This window comes from Chlamydotis macqueenii, chromosome 1, assembly GCF_036417535.1.
Source record: "Chlamydotis macqueenii isolate bChlMac1 chromosome 1, bChlMac1.mat, whole genome shotgun sequence".
Taxonomy (NCBI): Eukaryota; Metazoa; Chordata; class Aves; order Otidiformes; family Otididae; genus Chlamydotis; species Chlamydotis macqueenii.
The window spans coordinates 93,761,046-93,788,565 of NC_141556.1; the positions used below are offsets into that span (position 1 = coordinate 93,761,046).

Genomic DNA, 27,520 nt, shown 5'->3' on the forward strand with positions numbered 1-27,520 from the left:
TCAAAAGTAAACAAGTGCTTTTCCTAATATATAAGTAGAAGTGGTACTGAATGGGGATATAAAGGCAGGAATTTGATGGGCAGGAGTGTTTGGATATGGAAATATATAAAACCAAGCAAAAATTAGAAAATATAAATCCACATAATATTCAAATAATTTAACTTCCAGACCTCTGCAAGAGGTGGAAGAAAGAATTGCATGTCTGGTGACCTTATGCATGGAGAATATGAAACACAGTGAAATGTGATCTGGTAGTGTATATGAAAGTAATTAAATAGCCTGGAAATACAAAGAGAAATGACAAAATGCAGATCTAGACTATCTGGATTTCAGTGACACTTTTGAGAAGTTATTGAATAAGCTAGAGACAAGATGTAGGTCTAGATTAAAATGTATGTAGTTGAATGGCCTAGGAGTTAGCTGAAGGAAAAAAGAGGACGCTGTAGTATGCTCAAATGAGATTTATCAGACTGTGGTGAAGTCACTAGTGTGGTTCTTCTGTAGGGGTTTAATAAATCAGTACAAAATAGAGGAGTGTGTTATTAATGCTAGAGATGTGGTCAGTGCAGAGGAAGATGAAACTATTTGTGCAGGAAGACCTGACTGACTTTGAGACTTGAGTAATAGAAATGAAATGAAGAATCACAGAGTAAAAAGTATAAGGTTGGATATGTAGAGACTGAGGCATTTCTGCTTCAAACTGGCAGCATGTTAGTTGGAAATGACAGATAAGGGAAAGGATTCAGTGAGTGAAGTGAAAATGTGATCCTGTGCTGTAGCAGGTGAAGTACGTGCAGTAAAGACAACGAACTATTAATGCCATTGCACAGGACGTTGGCAGAGCCTTTTCTGGGACAGTCGCACCTGGGGAATATACATGTTCCCATCTGGGGAATATACATGTAAGAGGGGAAAACTGTTGACACTACAGAACAAGGTTGTAGCAGAGAGCAAGTGGATATCAACTAGCCACAAGAAAATCTAGCCAGGAATTTAGGGGGTGTTTTTTAACCATTAGCAGAATGCAACATGGGAAGAAATATTTAGTAAGAATGGTGACAAAAAAAAATACAACGAATTTCAAGAGTGTGTTTGAGCTTAAGGCCAGAATTATGCCTTGGCTTCCTACATTCTTTGGTGTATTGTTTGAATTAACATTGTGGTACTGGGGTGGGTTTAAAAACCAAGAAGTTATGTCGATCATTCAAGCAGTCTGTTTCCCATTCCTGCATCAGCCATACATACTATTAAACCATGGCAGCTCCCTTGAAGCTGCTCTGCCAGTGCTTTGTGTGGGTGATGATTGAGAGAATATCCACATGACTCTTGAGGAGGCATAAATCATGTAATACTCAAGACCACAAGTTTGGTTCCAGCATCACTTTTAGAAAGCAGAATAGTGTGTGTTTTGTTGATAGTGTTGTTATTGAGTAAGTTTAGATGGCAGTTTAATATTTGCACGTAAAGTCTTAAAGTCCAAGCAGGTAAAATCATTGTGTAACTTGAATTTTCATTTTGAATCTTCAACTTTTCTGTTGCTCAGGTTGCTATGGGACACTGGGGATGGAATCTGGGGTAATCCCTGATTCCCAGATCACAGCATCATCTGTTCTTGAGTGGTCTGACCAGATGGGACAAGTGAACATTTGGAAACCTGAAAATTCCAGACTAAAAAGAGTTGGTCCTCCTTGGGCTGCTTTTATCAGTGATGAACATCAATGGTTGCAGATTGACTTGAATAAAGAAAAGAGAATAACAGGTAAGTGAATCTGATGTGGCTGTTAAGCAGCATTCAGAAAGTTTGGTTACTGACATCCTTTTTCCCAGTGCTTGGTCTTAGAGAAGAGTCCAGGTGGCATTTAATTACCATTATAGCAAAGCTGGTTCTATGTCCTAACTAATATACTGAGGAGCCTGGAGTTAGAAGATAACAGATGGAATTTCATGGTAGAAAACGCATCTTCCATCAGAATTTGTACAAGTGTTTCCTGTGGTTTTATTGGATCCTTAATACTTCCGTTTTCCTGCTGATTGGCTCTTTGGAGGTGCAAACCCGTATCCAGTCAGCTCGGTCTACTGTGTACCTCTGGTGCAGGTGTACTGACTTACATTTTCAGGTTTTCCCTACCGCCCATCATGGCTGTAGTGAATCCAACAGTGGAGACAGGAGCAGTTACAGTGCAATGTGAGATAAGCAGCAGAGAGAGTAAACCAGCTGGCAGCCTCCCCTTTACCTCCTTGCCTGAAGTGCAGCTTGGGCTGAGAGTTGGAGATGGTGGGCCCCTCGGCAAATGGACCAAACAGTACAGATTGATGCAGCCAGAGTGTGGGTTGGGCTCTGCTCCTTCACAGAGATTGTGATGGACCATCCGTCATTATTTTAGTAGCTGTGTTTATTTGGAGACACAGCTGGAGCTGCTGTTTCCCAGTCTGCTCTGGATGGTTTGCTTCACACTTTGGGAGTTGAGCTTGCTTGCGGATGGTTACCTGTTGCTGTTGATTGCAATGTGGCCCACGCTGAGTAGTGAAGCACTGAGGCATTTGCATTTTGGGGTTAACCTCAGGGGTAGCCTTAAGTAGTGGCAGTGCAGCTGTTGTGTCTTTTGTGCTGATGTTGGTGTTTTCTATTTTAATTGTTCAGAGGTGATTCGCTCTTGTTAATGGGCATGTTTGCAATCTGACAACTAAACAATAAAGTGGCTTTAGGTAGAGTGCTTCATCTAGTCACTGGCTTTAAAACTGTCGTGAAATATCCTCCTTTGGTCAGTTTGGGTTTGTCTATCTCTCAAATGCTGGAGTTGATCTCTGTAAACTCAGCTGCACACCCCCTATCAGCAGCTTGGCTTCCTGTCATTAAGCAACTGTGGTTTACCAGCAGCCTTTGTTATTCCCTCCCGGGGGACTATTTGGATTTACATTGCTCCTCTAATTCCTGTGCTAATAAGCTTTTACAAAACAGCTTTCCTATGTGAGTCGTTCTGCAGCTTTAGGAAGCTACAGTTCTTTCAATGGTGCTTTTAGCTTGGCAGTACAAAGCAGGGAAGAGTAGAGCTGTCTCAACACTGCTGGAGACAGGAGTGGGCCACGGTCAAATGAACAGGCCATTTCCATCAAGAAATGGGAGAGAGGTGCTGAGGACGGTTATATCACAAGAATTAAAATATAAAAGTAAGTAAAATGATTATTAAGTTTTGATAACTGTAGAAGTTTCAGACCCTGGCACCTTGGAGAAACTTTTTGAAATGTAACTGGACCAGTAACTCTGGATTCAAAAGCTGATCTATTAATTTCTACAAACTGGTAACAATTTTTTGTTTAACTCAGCATCTTCATTTTCACAGGTATTATAACTACTGGATCAACCTTAGCAGAGTACTACTATTATGTCTCAGCCTATAGAATTTTATATAGTGATGATGCACAGAAATGGACAGTATACAGAGAACCTGGCATGGATAAAGATAAGGTAAAAATACCACACACTTTCTAGGTATGTTCTGTGGAGATGTCACAATTGTAAATACAACTATTTTTGGTACCGTGAGGAAACAATAAATTTCTTTTTCAGTGTAATTTTAAATCAAACATCATCTATGCAGAAGACAACGTGAAAATATGCAAGTGTGTAAAGTTTTTAACAGTTCTGCAATTCAGAGATTATTTTTATTACTTTTCGGGAGTGGGAATATTCTATACAACAAACTCCATTGCCAGTGGTAGGCAGTCTGGTAATACATCCCTTTTAGAATAATCAGATCTCTTTCAAAATAGGGTGTGTGTTTCAAAATTAAGATTTGCTTTCTTATCCTCTTGTAGTTACAGAATAAATGTATGGGGTTGTATAATATTCTATCTTTTATAATGTTTCTGTCAATCTTACTTTTTGACAAAGTACTGCCAAGTTTCTTTCTTGTATACTAGAACAGCCCTTGCGGAGGGGATTTTTCTTAAAAAATGGAATGATATGTTCAGACTGCAAATGCTTTGCCACACAGAAAAATTATCTAATGTTAGCGGCAACACGATCTTGTTTTCCCTGTGTTTACAGTTTTGCAGTATTTAATAGACAGTAAAAATTAGAAGATTAATGTCCCATGTATTCTTCCTGGTGGTTCACATCAGATGAGAGGATTCTTGGTAACCTGACTGGAAATAGAATTTGGTTTTTTTCCTTAAAATTCTTGGATGTAATTTACCTCACTTCCGTAGGCCTGAGGTATTACGTCCATATAATAGTAACTAGTAACCTAGTAACTTTTTAGAAACTGGTCTTAAGAATAGTAACTCTTCAGCTGTCCTTGGTTTTCTTCTGTTTACTGTGGGTTAAGAATGTTTCAAGGTAGGATGTAGCATCCTGTTGATGAAGTGAAAGGTGAAGTATCTTTTTTGCTAAAATAAGCTGGTTTTGAACACTGAGCATAATCACAGTAGGAAACTTTCCTGAAAGGAGGAGACTTTACTGTTGAGGCTGGTCCATCTCCTTGAATTTACACATGAACTAAGAGACTCTTGGTATGAAATACTGAGGAGCAGGGTTGAGGGGAGGCTTTTGCTAGTTGTCGAGTGTCCTCTTCTGGACGTAAAATAAAATCTCAGCTAGTGAGGGCCTAGATTTTGGCTTCATGCTTGATTTGATTATTTTCTTAGCAGCTGTTGCCTTTTAATTTGAGCATATTGTTTTTCTTGCAAGTTCCTGAAATGAAACAAACCGTGGACCTTGAATTTACAGTCAACACATCTTTCTTGCACTCTTTGTATGATTAGGTACAATGCATGAAGAACCATACATATCCAGGAGGTGTCAGCTGTGGTTAAATGACAGAAAAAAAGTGTTCAGGATGGTTGATCTCTTAGGCTTCGAAATAGCAGATTTTTCATCTGTTTGACATAATCTCATTTGATACAGCTTTGTTTTTGGATGCATATGGGTGCAGGCTTCTCCCTTTGAGCCTTACATAATTGCACACGAGGCCAACCAGGAGGTGCTATTCCCTGTTTTTTTGAAAGATGTTTGAAATTCCTAACATTCAGGACACTAGAAGCTTTCCCCAAGGCTTTCCTGTAGTCCTTTTTGCACGTAGCTGCTAAAGATATATCAGTACTCCAGAAAAGCTTTTCTTAATGAAAAAAAGAATAAAATGCTTGAATTAGGGAAAAATGACAAACCAAAGTTGCAGTGTTAGAAAAAAATCATTTGACAGCACAGAGGCAAATGGAGAGAATTTGATAATAAATGGATTATGAAAGTGATTTCTCATCAGCACTGTATTGTGTTCAGAAGCAATTTATTTTGTGCAAAAAAAAATTGAATGGACAAAAAACACTGAGCTACAGGTAAAGTTAAGTTACTATTGTAACACTTGACATCAAAAGCTTGACTAATAGAGGTCTGAAGTAAAGAATGATTTTACTGTTAATCTTTCTTGAAGATAATAGTCAGTGTTAATGATTCTTGTTGCTTTTGCTGTTACATGCTCAGCCTCAGAAACCTGAAGTGAGACTGACTTTCTGTCTTGGGCATCCATTTTCCTAATCTGTAACTTCTGCATTAGTTGCTTGAGTAGCCAGATGCAGCTTGCACTTTCTTTCGGTAGTGGGCACTGGCATGGCACAGCGCAAACAAGGATACAGTACAGCAGTTTGGGCTTGGCGCATCCCCTCAAAGAGTCACCTCTGTATTTTGCTTCTCATTTACATCTTTACCAAAACAAATAATTCTCTGGTAAGATCTGTAGCTACAAGCCTGTCAGCTTAGGGGGGAAAGAAAAAAAACTATTGCCCTAGTTTAGGGGAAAAGTGGCTGTCAATTGGAACCTGGTCTTGCATGTTCTTGCCATGTCTCATTAGATTGTGAATACTTGGACTTCAGTTCTATCCAAAATAACACCATAGACTTGCCCCCACATTTAATCTGTTTTCATTCATTGCTACTAAGTCTCTTTGAGAACAATAAGCTTAAATTCCGAGCAGGACAGATACCACCGAGAGCCATGTGCTTGTAAATCTGCACTGCAGTAAACTGAGGAAGAAGAGAGACTGTACACTTTGGAGGCAAACAGCTTGTGTTTGCCTGCCTAGATTTTTAGTATCCTTAAGGGGTTAGCAGTTCGTTTGGTAGCGTTACTTGGATATGTAAAAAGGAAAATGCTGGTTACTAATTTAAGATGTAGAAAAACCAATACACTCAAACATGAAGTACTGCATTTAAATTACCAAGTGATTTATTTTTCCATGTCTAACTAAATGGACTTACTTATGTGCCTATTTGATCAGTCAGTGCTTTCAAATGTGAAGACAATTAACGCCTATGTAAGGACAAACCAAAATTCTTATGTGTACTAATAGTCACAAGACACTTGTGTCTTTTGAGAGTGGAGACATGTTCTGTAGGTCAGGGAGCCCAGGTGTGAGTCCCTTAAAGGTCTCTGGGGATGTTGTGGTTTTGGGGGCTTTTGAATGGATCATTTCCTGGAATGATTGTTTTCTTTCAAACCTGTAGGGATATTCTAGTCATTTTGTTACAAACACAGGAGTGCAATACAAAAACCTCTATCTTGTGTATCAAGGTTGAAACACCAGTGATGTGCATTGATCAGAAGTGTGCTAAAAACTCGTGACTGCTCCGTTTTTTGCAGACACATCAGCTCTTACACAATAAAATGCTTGTCCTCAAGAGGGGCAAGGTGCTTTTTGTTTACCAAGTGCTGTGAGTGAGCAGAAAACTCGCTATAGTATTTATTTTTCGGGAAAGTGCCATAATTCTGTTCTGCATTATGTCCAGCATGATTTGCAATATCTGCATCAGTGCATTAAGAAGAAACATCTTACTCATTTACTGTCCCCTCTGTGGTGACGTGTTGCAGTAGCACCCAAGAGCTGCATTTGCAGAGCCAAAACCCAACTGCTGTGCACCAGCATGGAGAGACAGTTCACTTCCTACCCAAAGACATGATACCAAACCAGTCCTCCAAAGAAGATGATGGGATGGCTTGCAGGGTTGGAGTACTGGGCCTAGTTTCTATATTGTTTTAAGCAGCTCAGTGCAGTTGGCTTTAAGTTTGTCAGTCTGCTTACGCCGTGCTACACAGTGACTATCTGCTTACCAGTTTTAAATTTCACCCAGACAAAGCCGTTCTCTTATGTCAAATTTTGATGAGTTCTTTGTGTGTGAGGACCAGCAGTGAAGGACTGGCTTTAGCTCATCCTTTATGTAAAGTCTGCGCCGTTCACTTCCAGAACAGCAGGGCTCCATATGAGATTCTTAAGGGGAGAGCACTCACGCTCTTTCGTTTCGCTTGTGGTTCGGCCCTTGTAGACAGCAACCACTAGAGGACAGTGTGATGACATATTTGAACGGTGTCTCTTCATGCTCTCTAACAAATGCCATTCCATTTCACTGGACAGACCATCAGGCTGTGTGAAGGCACGACTTAATCCCTGCTTTCACATTGTCACAACTGCTTGCTCTATATATTTGAAGAGTAGTGCAAAATATCAAAAAGGACTGAGTTAGAAATACTCAGTGCCATAAACGTGCGAGATGTCTTTAACGGCAGACATTGCCTGGGGAGCATCAGTAGAATCACACACTCCTTTATTTTATCCAGTTATATATTTAATAGGGCCGAGTGAGTGAGATGTGCAGGCAGCAGCACCGTTCTGGGGTGAATTTTCAGGATACTGTACCACTTATTTTTCCTAAATTGGAAAAATTTCCAAAATTGGTTGTAGCTACTTGGTTCCTATTGCATTTGTATAACATAACGTGTTTCTTTTTTCTTCTTCTTTTCTAGATATTTCAAGGGAACACTGAATTGTACCAGGAAGTTCGCAATAATTTCATTCCACCTATTATTGCACGCTTCTTTAGGATTAACCCCTTAAAGTGGCACCAGAAAATTGCACTGAAAGTAGAATTGCTAGGATGTCAGTTTAGTATAGGTAAGGCAACTGAAAACCTTTCACCTGTGCAAGACAAGCAGTGAAATAATTTGACAAAGATTATTTTGTGGGTATATTTTCAATGAGAAAAAAAGTACTTCTTAGCTGCATAATCCTTCTGTAACTGATCCTTCTGAATTTCTTCCAAAATGATTACACTTAACCTGGAAAATACCCAGTTAAGGTGTAAACAAGGTAATTTAAAAAATAAGTGTTTCAAAAGACAGCTGTCACTTGCCTTCCATGCTACTGATTCATGGGGGTTTTTTCCTCATTGTATATCATGAACAAAAGCTTTAGAGCAAACTGTTCCAGCTGTCTTCTCCTGAAAACGAACATGAGAAACTAGCACTTAAAAAAACTTTTAAAATAAATCCTTTTCTTGTAAAGGCCGTGCTCCTAAAATCACCATGCCACCACCACCGCCAAACAAGAATGACGACAAGAATGATGACTTCATTCATTCAGTGAAGACTTTGTTGCAGACAGATAAAACAACTTTCACACCTGAAATAAAAAACACCACAGTGACTCCAAGTGTAACCAAAGGTATCCACAGTTAAGCAGTGGAAGTGTTTGGGGACTCCTTATAGTACTTTGGCATGTATTAAGTGTGCTTTCTGAATTTAAATTTTCTCAGCACTTAATATATTATAGCAAATTATCAACCTTATATTTTCATTTTAATATTTATCAGTTATTAAATCTACATATGATTTTAAAAAAGTAAAGTTGCATACTGCATGCAGAAGCAAAATCAGTCTTCCAAGTCAATATATATATTGAAGTTCTGTCTTTCAAAACTTGTTCAGACTGAGTTCAACTTTTAATTACTGAACAAATTTTGTCCGAAGGAGAAATTGCAACTTGGACTTCCATTCGGAATTAATCAGATGTAACTGCTTTGTTATTCAATTTGATAATTTCTTAGGACAAAACACTTTTGACACAGCTAATCTTTAATGGAGCAGTCATGTTGGCACAAAATTCAAAAAACATTATCTGGCATCATCATTTTGATTATCAAAGAAAATAGTGAGAAAAGGGCAAGATCACTGCAGATGCAGGCACTGGTGAAGTGTCCTTTGGATGGCAGGGGACACGATGGTCTCCCGTCACATGCAGAGCCAGCATAGGCTCATTGTGACTAAGTGTTGAGGTACTGTGGTATTTACTTCTTATAGGAGGTTCAAACTTAAGTAGTTGCATATTCCTGGACTCTCTTCATTTTCCTTGTTAATAATAAACCATATTGTTCTAACAGAAAAATCTTACTTATATTAAGACAAATCTGTTGATTTTGATTAAAAACCTTGCAAAAATACCAGCTGTGCATATGTGTAGAAGAGCCAGATGTTAATTGACGTTTACATTATGGGGGCATCCAGCAGGGTAGCTTAGCTGAGGGATCTGGTGTGATAGAGACCTATACATGAGAACTATGTGCTTTATCCAAGTAATTTTCAAATTAAAAGCGGATTTATAAGCTCTTCTGTCTGACACCACTTAATTTAATGGCTTTCAGATGTGGCATTGGCAGCAGTTCTGGTTCCAGTGTTGGTGATGGTCTTCACGACTCTGATTCTTATCTTAGTTTGTGCCTGGCATTGGAGAAACCGGTAAATGACTAGATGAGTGCAAGTGCTTTAAATGAATGGTAGCCTGGCGTGTGGGAATGAAATGCTGCGTGCATCGCTGTGGGAACTACATGGTCCACACTTGTGGAAGGATTTTGTTTCAGAATTGTATTATTGTGAGAAACTGTTCACTTGAACAGCAAGGACAGTGAAAACAGCTTTTTGTAACTATTTTGATTAGAAGTGCTTTTACTGAAAACTGGTTTCTCCAGTAGCAGCAGACTGGTGATGGCAAGCCAGGTTACTGGTGCTTATACTTTAAATTTGAGGACCAGTTTCAGCCAAGGTGATAGTGGCTGAGCATTAGTTAATGTATCATTCAATATGCAGACTAGCTAAAACATCTTCTTTTTCTTTTTTTCACAGCAAGAAAAAAACTGAGGGCACTTACGATCTACCTTACTGGGATCGTGCAGGTAATAGAATGGTTTTATGCAATCCTTTACATGCCAGTTTCAGTTTGATGCATATTTCAGATTGCAGGAGCACAGACAATTTCCACTAGCAGAAGCTTCTTTAATGCTAATTGACGTAGGCATAGTGAACACTGAATTTCTTTTCTGGACAAACGTAACTGCTTCATTCTCTGAATTTTTTTTCAGAAATAGAAAATGCCTTGTCTCCTGTCAGAGCTTACAGCTTCAGATTTTTTTTTTAGTAAACAAAGTATGTGCCCTGTTAACTTGAGCTCAGACAATTCCACCAAGCAGAACTTAGCCGGTGTCCTGAAAATGCTTGTGCTACAGCATAGAGGGCTGCTGCAGCGGTTGGGTTTGTACTGTGTCTGTATGACCATGCTTCCCTTCTCTGGCCTCTTGTTGAAAATTTCCGTATCTCTCTGTTTGCTCACTAGTAGTTTTAAGTATGCCTTTAAGGCATTAAGAATAATTAATTAATTGTACTCTGAGGTTATAACTGAGACTGTCTAATAGTTTATGTAAATACTGCATTTATAAATTGGAATCGAGTGACTTTCATATTTTCTGTGTTATATTTTATGAGATTCTTAAAGTGATGAGCAGCCCCAGCACTGCTGTTAATGGCCATTCAGGGACAGATTCACTAGACTGCAGCAGTTCTGCAGGTGTTTGAAGGGGGAGCATTTAGGCAGGCTGACTGGGTGAGAGTAATGTTGTCACCTCTGAATCTTCAGTCTGCCACAGAATGTTAAACTATATTCTAACCTTAGTCATGCAGATACTGATAATGGAGTTGTTTGCCTGCTACTACCAAATATAAGCTGTAAAAATATTTTTAGTAGCTTAAAACAAGTACATATGCAGTCTTGTGTTTTGTTTTTTTTTTTTAAATCTATGTGAAGGATGGTGGAAAGGAATGAAGCAGTTTCTCCCGACCAAATCAGCAGAACATGAAGAAACTCCTGTACGCTACAGCAGCAGTGAAATTAGTCACCTAAGACCAAGAGAAGTCCCAACAATGCTGCAAACAGAGTCTGCAGGTACATTTTACTGTTTTTTTTGTGGGCCATGTAATATATATCTCTCTATATATATCTGACATGCCAAAAAGTATCAGGAACTTGGCTATATGTAATTGTTTCCTGTTTGTTTTGGGGGAACAGAGGAGAAATGAATAGTTCTGTTGGTAACTGGATTTCTTAAGTTTTTTCAAATCCGTTCTCATAAAGCATCACAAAGGTATGTATCAACTGACTTTATGTGCTGTGAATAGACACTTCCCCAAGTTAAACTGAAACTTTCTTTACTTGTACTTGTTCTTAAACTCACTGAAGGGTTGAAGGATTTTTTTGGGGGGGGTTATGTTTTCATGCACTGGAAATAATTTCACCCCACTATCTTTATGCACAAATCTGAAATATGGCACTTGGTTCCCTGCACTGACTGTATGGATTAAATAATTTTGATCTAGAAAAGGAGGAGTTACTGATAACGGCATATGCCCTTTTCTTGGTGAACCAGTCATTACAGGAAGATGGGTGACTGCCTTTGAGTCTGTGCTTACATGCTGATGGCAGAAATACGTAGACACGTGCAAATTACAGCTTCACAGCCAGCAGAGTTACATTTCTCTTTTGGCTGCTTGTCTGTTTTTCCCCAGCTAGCCAGGTTTCTCACCTCCAGCTTTTGTAAGTCAGATTACCTGTTGAACTGAAATATCTCAGCTGACCACGTGCAGGCTTCCCCTGCTCACAGGACAAACCCTCTGCCCCAAGGACCACTTTTTATCCAAAGCCAGGCAAGATAATTTCATTTAATTCTAATACTGCAGGGAAGAACGTTTCAAAAAACTTTGTTTTGAGGCAGATTTACAGCATGGAAATTGCAGCTCACAAGGGAAGAAGCATAAACTTGAGGAATTGGGATGTTGTGACTGTCCCAGTGGCTTTAACTATTGGGTGGAAATGACATTTTTTCCAAAGCAATTGGCACTGGCAAACAGACGGATCACTGGTTTGACAAGGCTAATTATTTCTGTGACACTATTGACAGGTTGTATTTAATGTGATGCCACTGTAGAAACAATTTCCATTAAGTGTGTTTTTGTTTTGTTTGGGTTTGTAACAGAGTATGCTCAGCCACTGGTAGGGGGAATTGTCGGCACGCTTCATCAGAGATCAACCTTTAAACCAGAGGAAGGAAAAGAAGCAAGTTATGCTGATTTGGACCCTTACAATTCACCCGTACAAGAAGTTTACCATGCTTATGCTGAACCTGTACCTATAACTGGACCAGAATATGCAACTCCAATAATCATGGACATGTCCAGCCATCCCAGTACACCTCTTGGCGTTCCTTCCATTTCCACCTTCAAAGCTGCGGGGAATCAAGCCCCTCCGCTGGTGGGAACTTACAATAAACTCTTATCTAGGACAGACAGCACATCATCAGCACAGGCGCTGTACGACACACCAAAGGGGCAACCGGGGCCTGGCACCACCGATGAGTTGGTGTACCAGGTACCCCAGAGCGTGGCCCATTCTGCTGGGAGTAAGGATGAACTAAGTTAGCTCACGAGTAAGGTAGAATGATGGCTTGTTTTTAAAAGCCCATTCCATAAAGCTGACAGTTTCATTTTTTTAATTACCTTGTTTTGATAATGTTAAGTCTTAAATAATACAATGTTGAACCAAAATATGTGATATTGGAGGTCTGGGAAACCAGTAATTCTGCCTTTCCTTAAATTGGATGTATAGTTACAGCCTGTCTCCTGCAAAACCGTGGACTTTTTTTATTACTACTGTACAAGTGTCTGTCAGACATGAGAGAAGAACTCTTCAAGATTAGCTTCAATAATCCATAGATGTGAATGATAAATTGGGAGAAACAGTTTAAAGTACGAAAGCCAGTAATTTCTTGCTAATGGTACTATTTCTGGGGAGAAAAAAAAACAACAAAACCCAAAGCTCCTGACTCTCTAAGATCTGTATGTAAACACTACAGCTTCTAAAATTAATTTTACCCTATAAAATGCCTGCACAACTTTGGACTTTGAAAACTACTATCAGGACCGATGGCAAAAATCCCATTAACTTCATGGCATAAAATAGTTCTGATTCTAAATTACATTATTTCAGCTTTTGTTCACAGGATTAGGAATCACCTGTGTGTTTCTCAGAAGGTTCCCACCATTTTTGTTAGCCTTCCCAAACTAGAATCTGCTGTCTGTACAGTCCGTTTTCTGCCTCCTCTCCTTAATCTGTGCCTCCTGGATCCCTAGGAAGGAATAAGATTGAGTGGCTTACCTCATACGAGCAAACTACACAGCAACGACTTTTCCATTTTTCCCTACTAAGTGCAGGCTACTCTGAATAGTATCTGCCTTGAATCCAGACTTCCCTGATGCTCAGTGTGCAAGAAGCATCCAGGTGTTGGAGGTGACTGAATTCAGAAAGTTTCTCCCTGTCCCCCTGCCCTGCCCCACCCCTGCCCAGAGTATCTATTGCTGTGTGTTAGGATGTGGGCATATACAAAGAAAGATATGTATATACTTTTGTGAGTGCTTATGGAAGCACCCAAATATTCTAATGGTGCACAGTTTGTGTTAATACACGCATTTAGCACATACGGTACGTTTTAGCACAACTGAAAACCTTTAGCCTTAGGGCTTTTCTTAGGATTGTTCATATTAAAAAAAATATCAAAGAAAGATTCCAAAAACCTTTGCAAGAGAACCAGTACTGTTCCAAAGAGTGTCCATGTCAGAAGTGTTTAATGGCATTTGTATCCTTTGAATGTTCCAGTGTTCTCTACTCTGAGAACATGGCAGTTGTCTATTTGGGATAACGTAGGCTAGTTTTAGCTAGGTAATCGTGAAATGAAAACAGTTGGGATGTCATATTTGCCATTTTTAATCTTGTTAGAAACAAAGCACAGCTTTTTAACCTAAGTAGTAGGAAAAAACTCACAATAAAAATGCTTTATTTGTATTGTAAACAGCACTGGTGGGAGGATGCTGAATGAATTTATATATGTGAAACCCCTACCTATACATTAGCCCAGTTTTATGGACTTCAGTGGTTACTGTTTATTTCTGTGATGTAATTCAAGTCAGTCAGCCTTGTTTATTGTCCAGGGTCCTTAAACTAGGTGGAGAAGATCAAAATGGAAGCTAAAATACTGTTGAAGAGGGCTGCCACCCTGTCTTTATACCGCTATGGCATCCTAAGTTATCACTTGAAAAATTGTTTGCGCAGGGGCTAATACATAAACTCAGTTTCCAAAATCACTTGTGGCCTGTTCAACATCTAGAATGTTATTACATACTCTGTGCTACCTTAAAGCCCAATTTTAACAATTTTGATCATTCATTCTGATTCATTGAGAATGATTTTTTATTTTTTTTTTAAATTGGGTGGTGTGGTGGGTTTTTGTTTTTTTTTTTTTTTTTTTAAGAATTGGGTGATGACAAAGCGTAAATGTGAATGTAACGGTGGTATGCAAGACCCATTCATGAAAAAAAAAATCCTGCCTACAGTTGTACTTTTGATGTTATTGCAACTTTTTCTGCTTGATAAAGCTAGTCTGCAATCTTTGTAGTTTTCAGTAAGTGTTCTTACCTATCAATCAGCAACAATGATGACTTTGAAATTATTGCAGCTGATTTTATTTGAAAGGAGTGGGAGGTTATTTGCTTGCGCCATGATGTGACATACTTAGTCCAGCCAAGTTAAGAAACCTCTGCCTTCTCAGACTGTACCTGTTTAGGCTTAGAAAAATTTATCTACCGTAAAAATAAATAATGGATGTGTTTGAGTCAGTAAAATTAACACACTGGGATTTAATCTTTACTGTAGGCCAGGTATAATAGAACTGTGGATACACTGTAGGCTAAGATGGTGTTAGAATTAAACAGTTTCTCTACAGTGGGTTATTTTTTTTTTTTTTTTTTTAAGCACCCGCAATGCAGTTTCATTATATGAGCAGCATGAACTGTTGACTAGAATGTATGGTTCTAAGTCCCTTTTCTGAAAGAAATTGGTCCCAAGCTTTGCTCCCTGCTTTCAACTTTGAACATGTTATCTGCTAGGGCTAAGAAGATAAGTTTGAATATGTAATGATGGGATTTAAAATGTATGCTACGAACTGTTACACATTGATTCCCAAATGTATGACACACTTAAGATTAGCATTCTCCTGTGCAGTACAAGCAGAGGTACATTTAACGGGTCTTTCTTACATGTGAAGACATACGGATATAAAATGTATTTCAATCTTGTGTGGCTGGAGTATTCTCCCAGAATGTATGTTCTTACCTCAGCATGTATTGTAGTTGCTCAGTATTTGTATATGTTGCTAGAACTTAGACTGTATAAATAGTGAGGGGTTTTTATATGTATGTTAAAAAGTATTTTAAATAAACTGTACATACGTATTACTGAGTATGTTTGCATTTAACACCTACCTTATATCTAATTCATTTCTAGCTTGGAAATGCAAGGGTTATTTATGCATTACCCTACTGCCGTACCTACCCAGCGGTGGTTTTGCCCTGCCTCCAAGAGTGACACTATAAGGATTCCTGGCAGTAGCTGTAACTAGCAGCCACCTACAGAGGACAGATTGGTCCCTGTCCCATTTCACCAAGCTTTACACCTCGTAAACTGACACTTACTACAGTTCTTCTCGTGACTGGAGTCTGCTGCAGGGGCGAGTGGTATTTACAGGAGGGAGTTTCCCTGAAGGTGCCTGCTGCTCGGCAGAGTGCCAGCTCTGGAGTCCTGGGTGAGAAGAAGCTAAGGCACAGCTCCGGCAGCTGCCCTCTGCTAGGGGACAGAGAAAGTCAGGCTTCGGTCCAGTATAACCCAGTGCTTAGACACAGAAACAATCCTGCCCTCTACACATCACCCTGATACTGGTAGACTGGTAGAGGGGCTGCTAGTTTATACTTCACCTAGACCATGGTTATTTTCTAGTTACTGAAAAAAAAATACTGCTTTTGCTTCCAAAGCTTTCCCCTTAGTTTAGGAACTGCAGTGCTAGAACTAAGGCAATCATAATTACTCATCTTTTGCAAGTACAAGGTTAAAACTGGAGCCTAAATGGCTTTGTCCTATGCTTGTCAACCTGAAACATCCTTGTAACGTTACAAGCAGACTTGTCTTGAGAAAATGAATGCCAGTAAGCATCCCTGCTTTAGTTGACCAGGGTTCTAGAGGGACTGTTCTTGAGTGGGACAGCTGTCTGTGTAAGGCAGAATGCTTGTGTTTCCTCAGCTGTCTCTGCATCTTGCTAAACATAACATTCTGTGTGAAATGCACCTTACCTGGAATACTGCTGCTTCAGCTTGGGCTGTCTCAGCTTCATGTTTCAGGTTTTCCACATCTTGGGTGATTGGGGGGGGGGGTTGGGGGAAATTAAAGCAAAACACATATCTAGATTTCTGAAAGTGTTTCAGGAGCAGAAAACACTCTGTTTTTACATAGGCATAAAGTGTGCATTAAGTCTCCTGACATACTATTTTTTTTTTTTATTACTTCCCACAAATGCTGTACAGAAATAGAGAAAGACCATGAGAAGTGCTTAAGTAAGTTAAAAGGCTAAGTATTCTCTTCACTACATAATTAGCGCATTATTTCCAGGAAGTTCCTGAAAAAGTAAAGCTTTTCATGTAAAGGAATTAAATTTGTCCTTCACCCATAAGAATAAGTGTACAACATTTGTGCTGGTTTTGTTTTATCCTGATGAAAACTTGTGAAAACATACTCATGTTTGCCGTAAACTCTCTTCTCGTCCTGTACTGGGACTTCACAGCTGTCTCATTGCAAGCTGGAAGAAACTCCTTTCACTCTACTAGAGTTCTAGCTTTAGAACTTCAAAGAAATGCACATACTTAAAGTGAGCAATACTGACTTGTGAGGAGACCAGAAATAAGGCACTTTACTGCACATGATAGTCCAGTGAAAGTCAGCTTTGGAAGTTGTCTGTTCAAACTTTTCCTCAGGTAAGTCTTAAAACAATTATTGATAATGTAATCAAATATACCATGGTTCCAACTTTCAGAGATGCACAACTATCACTTTTATGAAGTCACATGATCAGTAACCAAATTCTGATCTAAAAGAGGCACATATATAAAACTTGAAACTGGTATCAATTTTCAGCACAGCCAGAAAGTTTATACCAACAGCTGTCTGTCATTGCTGCCTTGCAAAGGGAAAATAAATTTTTTTTTTTTTAAACACATGTAGTGATAGTACTGCAGATGAAAGTGGAAGAAAGGCTTCTACCTACATTCATATTTAAATTGCAGAACACTAGAACAGCTTTTAAGTGTACTATCTGCATGCAGAAGTTACCTAGTATGACTATGCAAACAATGCTGTGACCAAATTACAGTAGAATCAGAGTCTACTTAAAACCAAACTCAAATAATGTTGTGATATTTTTAGCTTTTTTACCTTTGTATGTAGCTTTATGCAAGACAGAGTCAGTCAGGATGCAATCGAGGGGGAAAGTGATAGTCTACAGGTCAGGTTTTGCACAAATACAATGCTACAATACATAAAAATTCTTTATAAACTATTGTGAAGTCTTACATTATTTTCTAAGAAGTGCCTGTAGTTCACTTGCCTCACTCCTGAACATGCTGCAGCTTCACAAGATTTTTAGGTCTCCAAAACCAGCCTTTGGCAACAATGGGCTGAGTGTCAGAATCCATTCTCCTCAAGAAGGCTCGCTCATATTGGACTGTTCTAGTACATGAATCTTTCTGAAACAAAAACAAAAAACAAGAGTTCAATTTTTTATTAGTAAAAAAAAAGAAGCCATGCTTTATGTATCAAAGATGTAATACATATTTAAAACAGACTATACAAAGGCATGGCTGATTAATTAAAATATTCCTTCAGAAGTCACAGAAATAGGTCTATAAGCCATCTTATGGGTTTACTTTATAACCTTTCAAAAGTAGACGCAAAGATATGGGCTGTACTGCAGCACTGTCAGTAATTGTGTGAAGTTTTTTTTTTTTTTTTCTGCAGAAAAAAAACAAAACAAAAAAACCAAAGGCACAGCTTTGTTACTGACAACAATGCTTTGTCACTTCACCCACCTCAGAAGTAGGCCACACCACTTAGAAGTTTAAATGCTGTAATCATTGTTAGGAGAAATTACCAAGGAGGAGGTAAGTGTATGGTAATGAACTTACTTAAGCTACAGCTCATGTAAGGAAAATGATGAGACTGTTTTAGTGGCTCACATGGAAAGCAGGATGTCCAGCAGCATGCCTTGCCCACTGCTACGGTAGCCGATTGGTACTTCTGCAAGCAGCAGTGACTCACTTTCTGTGTCTGGAAATTGCCAGAATCCTGCTGCAGTGTCTCCAGGCACAGGGAACACAAGAGCTGAGGCGGTTTGCCGCCTCACTGCCTGGTCACCTTCCAGCACCAAAACAGCCACTTCGCACCACCACGTACTGACTTGGGGAATCATGGAAAAGGTTTTGCTTGCTCCCACAAAAAGCCTTAGTAGTATTAAAAATCACTACCAATAAACAGCTGAAGTTCTTGCACCAATAATCACTTCACGTTAAGGAAAAAAGAGCAACTTTCAGCATTCCTCTTATACTGACTGCCCTTTGCACACTGGGAATTACTTTTTACCGTTTCTTCAAGTTCTTGCATTTTTTTCTGTTGTATTGGTAGAAGCACCATTGCCTGCTGTACAGAACCTTAGTACAGGTATTAGTTCCCCCGTAGAGGAGAAACTGCCAGGTCAAGGCGTTTTTTGCGTGGAAAAACTCCTGTTTAGTGAATGAAGTATTTTGCCTGTGAAAGGACATTAGCTGTTAACATGTAAGATACCACATCTAGTATGTACAAAATATTCTGTTAGTATAAACACTTTAAAGAACTAAATCTAGAGTAGGTGGAAAATTAGAGCTATTATTTTATAGAGAGTAGCTGGGTTTTTTTTTTTTTTCCTTAGACATCCCTGACTATACTCAGAAACTAAACTGGACACCAGAGCAGAGCTGTTTTTCTGAGCATGAGCAGTCATGGGTCCACATTATTTTACTTACACTGGTATGCATACTTTTGAGCTGTTAATCAACAGCATCTTTGTCCCACACAGCCAAGCCAAGCCCCTCCACCTTCCAATGTAAAGTTACTAGCTCTATTTTTGTCAGTGTGCAAACACAACAGTAGTTGGTTTAATTAAAAAAAAAAAAAAATCTCACCCTGGAACTCAGTTCTACCTGTACAGTCTTCAGGAGGCTACCAGCAACCATCATGGCAATACTAAGGTGAGTAAGTTGCTATCCCACTGTAACCTGAATTTTGTAGGTACATGTTGCACAGTTTACAACCACCAGGCTGTGAACGTGGGATAGGAAGGGACTGGATCATCCAATAAAGTCACCTGCAATTCAGGTGAGCAACTGCCTCTCCAATGAAAGCACGCATACCCAAGATTAGAATCTGATTTCTGATACGGAGGTATGCAAGTGTATGGAACAGTTTCTTATGTATGTCTTGCTCATGTTTTGTAGGAAAAAAAAAAAAAAAAAAAGCCTGGTCTTCCTCATCCTTTAGCATAATGTATTAACAGCCTTATCTAAAATACCTATGCTGGGAATGATTTTTCATGTGTTGAAGAAATTCTAAATCCTCTCTTGTGCATCTGTAACCTTTTATTCTTTACACTCTTCCTGTACTCACTTCACTGAAGCCTAGTCACAAATAAATGCATGCATTTTTTTTTTTTTTCTAAAGGGAGGAGTTAGGCCAACTTTCTTACCACCAAGATGTCTAGCGCTTGCACAAGGAGAGGAAAAATAATTCGGGAAATACATCCCTATCTGAGAAAAGCTCAGCTTGCTGTACTATATCGTTACTAGGCTAAAGGAAGTGAAATACAACCTTTTGTCTTTTGTCTCCTTGTGCATGCTCTCCTTCAAAACCCCTGACCAGCTGAAGCATAATGGAAGGTTCGTAGGTGACTTCTGTGCTCAGGAAAGGAAAGCAGGTGGAGGCACGCAGAGGAAAAATAAAGCCCAGTGGAACAACTGTTGCAATATGCATGTCTGTATTAATCATTCTGAAGAGCTGGTTGCACTTCCTGACCTTTCAATGACTGCAAAATTTTGCAGTCCTGCTTTCAGTGGAAGTTTGTAGTATCAACTTAGATGGAACAGTTTAAAAGGTAAACCTTGTTTCAGTAGTTAAATGACATTTCTTAGCTGCCAAAGTCCTGAAAAGCTATCTGTTTTGCATTTCATGAACTACAGAGAGAAGAAAAAGCGTTTTTTTTTGTAGCAATCATTAGGAACAAATGAGGAATGGCTACAAAGAGAGCACAGGGAATGTTACATGATGAGGACCTTTAACATAATAGTTTATGTATGTAGTTTAAGATCAAAAGGCAGACAAGTTTAACACATACCTCTAAGAGGCAATAAAGAAAGTAATTAACAGCCTGATGCAAATAAACCAAAAAGACCAGTGATATTTTTTACACCTTCATACGCCAAAGGGAGCGAAAATAGAATCGTACTTTTAACAGTCATCTCTGCACTGCAATGGTAAACTCAATTTAAAGGAAAGATGAAAATTGAACAAACCACTGCAAAACTCCTCAGTACAAGTAAAAAGGCTTTAAAACTGGCATGGACTGTCATACAAAAGACACTATAAGGAAAATTACCAGAACAAAAATAAGAACAAAGGTCTTTTACAAGACCTACATTTCAAACTCTACCATTCAAGCTAAGAAAGGGTGTTGTAAAGATGACAGGCTCTGTGGAGAGGAGTAGACAGGTACCACCACAGCGCATGAGTGGCAAAGCGACATATCCTACAGCCTAGAGAGTGCGAAACCCTGGCACTGAAACCAAGCCTAAGAAGCCCGAAGCATGCTGATACAGAGCTAATACCTACACCACAGGAACACATGGGATTTATGGTGTCTTTATTTGTTTTGCCTTAACTTTGATTCTCTCCTTTTAAGTTGCTCTCTTTTTTTTTTTTTTTTTTTTTAAATGCAAAAGCCTTTCTGTTCTTTAGGGAGCTCATTGTAAGTAGAGGTCCAGGGAAACCTATCTCAAAGCTTCATCGCACAGAGGACAAAGCTGTATAATTTGCATGGGATCTGAAACAGGAATGTATACCTCACATTCACTGCAGTCTAGCAGATAACATTACCTTAAACAGGAGAGCACACAGACATGAGAACAGTACCTGCCTTGAACTGGCGTTTAATGTATCATCGTTCAATCTCATGACACAGCAATAGAAATTTCTGTTTCACAGGAATCTTGCTGAGATTCATGATTTGTTTTTAGCTCCTGCTGTGAACACGAAGTAACATTCTATATTGGAAATAACAGCATTGTAAAACACACACAAAAATGTAAACTCATTTGTGTATGTAAAACAGCTATAATAATAGAATATATTCTGGATCCATTCAGGATTGCATTTGCAGAACAAAAACTAGAATATTCTCGAGACACTAAGACAAAATACTGCAAACAAGCCTCTGCTTTTTTTTTTCTTCAGGTTTTATGATGACAATTTTGGAACAAAAAACAAAATGGAGAAAATAAATTAAACCCTAAAGGAAATCCCTAAGCCATTTATATTAAAAGGTAAGTTACTCCAATGTTTCCTTCTGCTCAAGAAGACTGATTCATTGGGAGCAAAAACTTGCATTTTGCAGTAAAGCTCAATTAAATGTTTCATAACTTTAAGAGATTTCCCAGACACAGTTTCATGCAACATGAAAGCATTACACTGGTCCAAAAATTCATTAATGTAAAAAGGTAGCCAGAGCAGGGTTTCTAGTTCACAGCCCATCTAAGAGCATTTTAGCTATAATCCTGGAAAGTCATCTTCCTTCAGACAAGCGGGCAAAAGGACCTCATGTTACTGTCCTCACAGAATTACTCAGCATCCTGTCTTAAGTCATATCTGGCACAATACACTCCATATAAATAAGCATGCACCACATACAACATATAGTGTTCAATTCTACTAGATGAATAATTTAAGATAGTGAGATTTAAGACACAAAATTATTTCAGAGATTCAAACACTAATAACAGTTCATTAATCACTAGTAAGGAGCAGTGTTCCAAATATTGACAAACTCTTCAGATATAACACATGCAAAAAGCAAGTTCCCCTCTCCTCTGCTCTTGCATCCATAAAAAGTTTCTAAGGCTTCAAATAAGTGACACATCTGAGGGGGACATTTTCTGAGTAGCAGCGAGGTCCCTAATAATGCTAGGGCCCAGTTTTGCTGCAACTAGGTTAATATAGGACAGCTCCATATGGATTTCAGCGGGGCAAGGCCCAGCACACCACGGGAATAACTAGGTGTCAGAATCATCTGCCCAGGGGCTGAACATACAACTGGCTCCAAGGAAGCTCTGTTGTAACTTCCAAAAGAGATATTTGTGTGTGTGCATGTGTGTATGTAGCCTAGTTACTCGCTTATCATTTTACAGGTTTTTACATAGCTGTAATAAACCACGGGGCACTTGGTTAACACCAAACGCTTAAACCACACCTCCAGTACCATGAACTTTCAGAATTTTCAGAGTTGTCTTCCAGCCAAGCTTTTTGGTAATCACCACAATAAACTGGTATTTGGACAGTTACCTTCATTTCCCAAAATTAAATGGGATCAAAATCCAGTACTTTGATGTAAAGGAAAAAAAAACCCAACATCTTAATAAAATTCCAGTTCCTAACAGTAGATTATAACCAATGATGTTTCAATAATGTTTTCACAGCAAAATAAAAATAATTTATGCTTCTACGCTTATTTTATAGCATTTTTTCAACACAGTAGAGCAAATGAAAGCATATACACAAAGATCTGCTCTGCTATATAAAGTGAACAAAAAAAAATGCTGATTATTAAACCAAACTTCTCTCATAAAACTAGACCTCCACTGGCAGTATTCCCACTCCAAACAGTGGCAGATACTAAATTTGTCAGTATCAAGAGAATGAAATCATTATTCATTATTCCAAAAGTTTTAATGTTTCTTGCATCTGTATCAGATTTTAAACTCATACAATAATGAAACAAACAGCCACATGATATCCAGTACTAATAAAGCTGCTTGCAAAAATGAGTTCCCACTGAGGTGACCTCAGGAAAAAAAACTTGAAATACAGCTGTATCACTATTTTCAAAACTTTTGTATATTTCCAAATTTGACTTTTTATAAGGCACATGTATGACTGAGTCAGCATTAAATAATTCCAATAATATTTCTTCTGTAAGTCATGATACCAGCACTCTAATAAATTTTAAAAAATATATCCTCCCATACTCTCGGCTGTAGATGACATTATCACCTTTTTTTTTTTCCCCCTGTAACATCAGCAGAATTCGGACACCAAGAGACTCTAATGTATATTGGTATAGCAAGTCTTTTGCTGGTATAGCTGGTCTTTTTCATTAACATATATCTGTAGATTTGAGACACTTATTTTTCTGTCAGTCTCCACCACCAATGACTTCTCTGATTTATCAGCCTGCAGGGTAGGTGCCTAACAGTTTGAATGACTCGGTCCAACTATGTACAAGTTGAATCCTCCTTCATAAATTACAGTTTACAAAACCTTCTCTAGTGACCAATTACTTTGTTGGTACAAACAGAGAAGGAAGTTGTTTTCCTGTGGGAACATTATTATGCTTTAACTTAGGGTTTTCTTTAGGAAAAATTAACTAGTTATGAAATGTCAGACTTCTACAAGATCTTGGATGCAGGACTGCTCAGAGCCAGCTGACCAACACATTACAGTTTTGAGGAGCTGTGTATACTATTTTCACTGTTTCAATGAGGGTTTTTTCCCTTTCATTTTGCATTGTAAGATAAATTTTACAAGTTCACTATTTTCAAGTTCCACAGTTCAAACGCAAATACTTTCAGATCTTCACCCGTGTAGTTAAAAAACACATACCTGGCGTTCCTTTTTGCTTGTCTTCGGGCTTTGCTTGACTATAACCTCAGATGGTTTGCATGTCTTCTTCTATCCATGAAGCTTCATACAGAACCAAAGAGAAACTTAACATTAAAAAAAAAAAGTTGATTTTCTTTAACTGATCATTTATCTATAAACAAAGTTTTGGGAAATAAAAACAAGCCCTTACTCTCACTAACATAGGAAAAAACAGCATATAATATAATACTTTGTATATTTTACTTTATTATTTTATATTTATATGAATTATTATAGGTACATTATTATAATTATATTACTCAGCAAAATCATTAATTATATAACTACTCAGATAACTGTTATATTATTATTATAATATTAACATGTTTACAATAATTATTAGTATGTTTATAGTAATGATGATAGTTATATTATTTGTATTTATATTCATTTTCCTATATAAAATATAAAAATACCACTCTCTTAATCAGGTGTTCTCCAGTACACTTGCAAGCCAATTTTGCAATGAGCTGAAGTTTATTTCCTCACAACATTGACAACTCCACAGAAATAAAACAAGTGGATTCTATTACCAGCTACTTTAAGGTTGATTAGCTAAGTAAAAACTTGATTGTATAATTTAAATATGCAGTGGTAAATACTTATAAAAAAAAGTTACTGAGTGAAATTAAAAATTGCCTGAATTCTGAATGTGGGTTATTTTAGCTTTAAAAAAGAAAAACAAATTTTTGCTTTCATATCAACTAATTGAGGCACTATTCAGTTCAGAACATCATTATTTACACACACAAAAAAACTATTTTATACTTAAGTATTACTAGAAGACATTATTGTACAGCATATTAACATAACTGTACTTTTTATTAATTATTTACAGACAAAAACTGTATTCAAAAGGCCTCAAAATTAAGTGAACCACAGACTTCCTGTTTTTTGTTTTCTACTAGAGAAGGAAAGTGCCAATACCTGGCAAATGCCAGGATCAGTCCAGCACTTTCCTCTTCAGCTACTGTTCTAGTAAAGAAAAACTGTGTCCAAATGTGGCCCCTTCACATAAACGCACCTGGAACAGCTGAAATGGATGCAGGCGTGTAAAACTAGTAAAGAAAATCTCAATCTAGAAGATACAAGACTTGACTTGGTGCATTGGTTGGGGTGCAATTGTCACATTGTATCATTTTGTACTTGCCTTGTTTTCACTCCTTCCTAGCTCATGGCTGGCACTGGAAGACAGTCCCACGCTACATGGAGACACTCAAGGTTGCTCATGTGTTACTAGTTTTGCCCAGTGCAACCCTTGATTTGAGAGTCTCTGGGTTTGCTTTCACAGTGGCTGCTCGTGCATAGACGTTCCAAAAAAGTTGCTGTCTCACCATATTAATAAACACAAAAAGAAATCAAAGAGAAAGGAGCTATACTCAGTTCACACAGACAAAGTGCTGAAGTAGTGCTGATCCAACTGCTGATCTCTTCCAAGGCTATGACTGTCACAGGTTGCTGTGCAGGAGACTGGTGAGCCCTGGTACACACGCGGAAAGGATTTGGCAGGTAAGAAGAGCTCCACTGGATCCGGTGTGATGGGGTGCAGTTTTCACAAACACAAAAAACCCCACGGGGAGCGCGTTAGGCCCCTCAGGCCCAGCACCTAGGGAGCTGTCTCCATCTCCTTCTGGATGTCCCACATTTGGATGGCACAATGCAGGCCAGCAAAAGCCAGCCCATGCAGTGACTATAACCTAATTACACGACTGCAAAACATGCCCTGCCACCCACCAGGATGAAACACCGCCAGCGTGTCTTCTTGGCGTCCAGTGTTAAATCACTGCTTCCGCCCAGCACCAGGGCACACGGTCCCCTTGTCCTCTGCCACCACGACAGATTTCTTGGCACACCCACTGTGGGTAGGAGTGTTATTAACTGCAGATGTTATTATTGTCCCGAGCTGTTGCGAAGCCTCTCTCCACACTGTCAAATAACTGCCACATTTTACCTCTGAGGCAGTGAAAATAGCTCACTACATGTCCCCCAAATGTTAACTAGTTATGACAACTGGGGTTATGGGCAGATACTGTTTTCTTCCTTTTTTTTCCTTTTAACCATTCTGGGTTTTTTTGACACATTTCTTTTTCCAGTATTTTCAGGTTCATTGTCTCTAACAATACAGTCCATAGAAAGCCCAGAGATTCATATAAGTTATTTGAGAAACCTCAATAACATTTAACCTAATCTTAAACTCTAAATCCCCTGGTATTTCAACAGGGTTAACAGAGCTGTTAATGGAAGAGTTTCTCACTATACATAGGAATCATCATGAGGAAAAAGGCAAATAACTTCGGTTAGCTGGGTCTGACACAGTAGAAAATAAATTTTTTTCATAAGTTTTTGTAATTGCTCCTGTTTGAAAGGGATAATTTTAGGCACTTTAATGCAAAGAGACAATGGCTGCAATTGAGTGGGAGTAAATGGTCTTCTTTCTTCTTGTTTCATGCTGCATTTTTCTCAACAGAGTATATAGTACATACTCAGTAGATACACAGACGTTTTTATTAGATCTGTCTGAAATATAAACTTTCCAGAGTATGTGCTCTTTTGATTTCTTTACATATGGCAATTACCATTTGATTTAAATATTATATTTAAATATTGCCTCTACTTGCACTGGACCAGAACCAGCCCTATTGTCCTTTTCCTCTCCTAGTTGCTGTATGGGGAAAGGGAGAAAACTTTTTTCATGCACTCATGAATGTAAAGAAAAGCCAAACAAGGCCCACTCTTCCTCTGCCTGGCTTCCTATAGCCCGGGGAGAAAGGCGGACACAGAGCAAACAAAAACTGCTCAACAATCCCTCTCTTGCAAACAAGAGGCCACCAAAGCAAAGGCAACTGCCCAAGGCACTCCCAGCTCATAACAGAATTGTTCTTGAATTGCAGGGAATAATGCAAGTAGAGAACTGAGTCAAAACACCTTAGCTCAGAAACTATGCACCACAGAGTGTATACTTTCCATTGAAAATTGAGAATTTTTTTACTTGGCTGCTCCCCAAAATCATATGGGCATTCCAGATCCCATGCCAGGATACACTATCATCTTAAGCAGCTCAGCCGAACTTCTTCACCTCCATATCCAAGAGCAAAAGAAGCACTTTGCCCCTTCCACCACGCTCCCTCCTTGTGCGATTACAGTTTTTTTTTCTCAGATCAGCTCTGTCTCTCATACCATGCTGCTCCCAGGCGAGGAAGATGGCACTTTCTCATGTGACAAGCTTTCTCCTATTTTAGATCTAAACTTAAATCCAAATTGGTATGCAATCTCTCTTTACATTATCAAAACTTTCCAAGCCCTCCTTTCCCTGAACTTTGAATTTACTCTGGTACGCGTTTTATTGCTCAGAGGAAAGAGAGAAACCTTTTACACTGTAATGCATCATTAAAATACATGACACCCTATCCAAAGACTATTATTAATAATCTCCATGCAACACAGCTGTTTATATAAAATAGATGCAACATGTAGCTAATTTTTCCAGATTCTATAGGTCTGT

General features: G+C 38.6%; 1 protein-coding gene and 1 long non-coding RNA gene across 2 annotated transcripts in view; one reads left to right on the forward strand and one right to left on the reverse strand.

The window, feature by feature from the left end:
• The window catches only part of DCBLD2 (discoidin, CUB and LCCL domain containing 2), a 44,686-nt gene extending 30,486 nt beyond the window's left edge, over positions 1 to 14,200 (forward strand). The window contains exons 8-15 of the mRNA XM_086761781.1: positions 1,544 to 1,759; positions 3,342 to 3,466; positions 7,794 to 7,941; positions 8,332 to 8,490; positions 9,467 to 9,560; positions 9,945 to 9,994; positions 10,900 to 11,037; positions 12,125 to 14,200. Coding sequence (XP_086617907.1) covers positions 1,544 to 1,759; positions 3,342 to 3,466; positions 7,794 to 7,941; positions 8,332 to 8,490; positions 9,467 to 9,560; positions 9,945 to 9,994; positions 10,900 to 11,037; positions 12,125 to 12,567 — 1,373 coding nt within the window. The 3' untranslated portion in view covers positions 12,568 to 14,200. The remainder of the gene's footprint in view (positions 1 to 1,543; positions 1,760 to 3,341; positions 3,467 to 7,793; positions 7,942 to 8,331; positions 8,491 to 9,466; positions 9,561 to 9,944; positions 9,995 to 10,899; positions 11,038 to 12,124) is intronic.
• LOC147602218 (uncharacterized) lies at positions 8,341 to 25,575 on the reverse strand. The gene is made up of 4 exons (XR_015260465.1): positions 25,169 to 25,575; positions 23,980 to 24,060; positions 17,596 to 17,768; positions 8,341 to 8,448 (listed from the first exon to the last, which is right to left on the reverse strand). It is a non-coding gene; the product is annotated as an uncharacterized LOC147602218 (long non-coding RNA).
• Between the last annotated feature and the right edge of the window lie 1,945 nt (positions 25,576 to 27,520).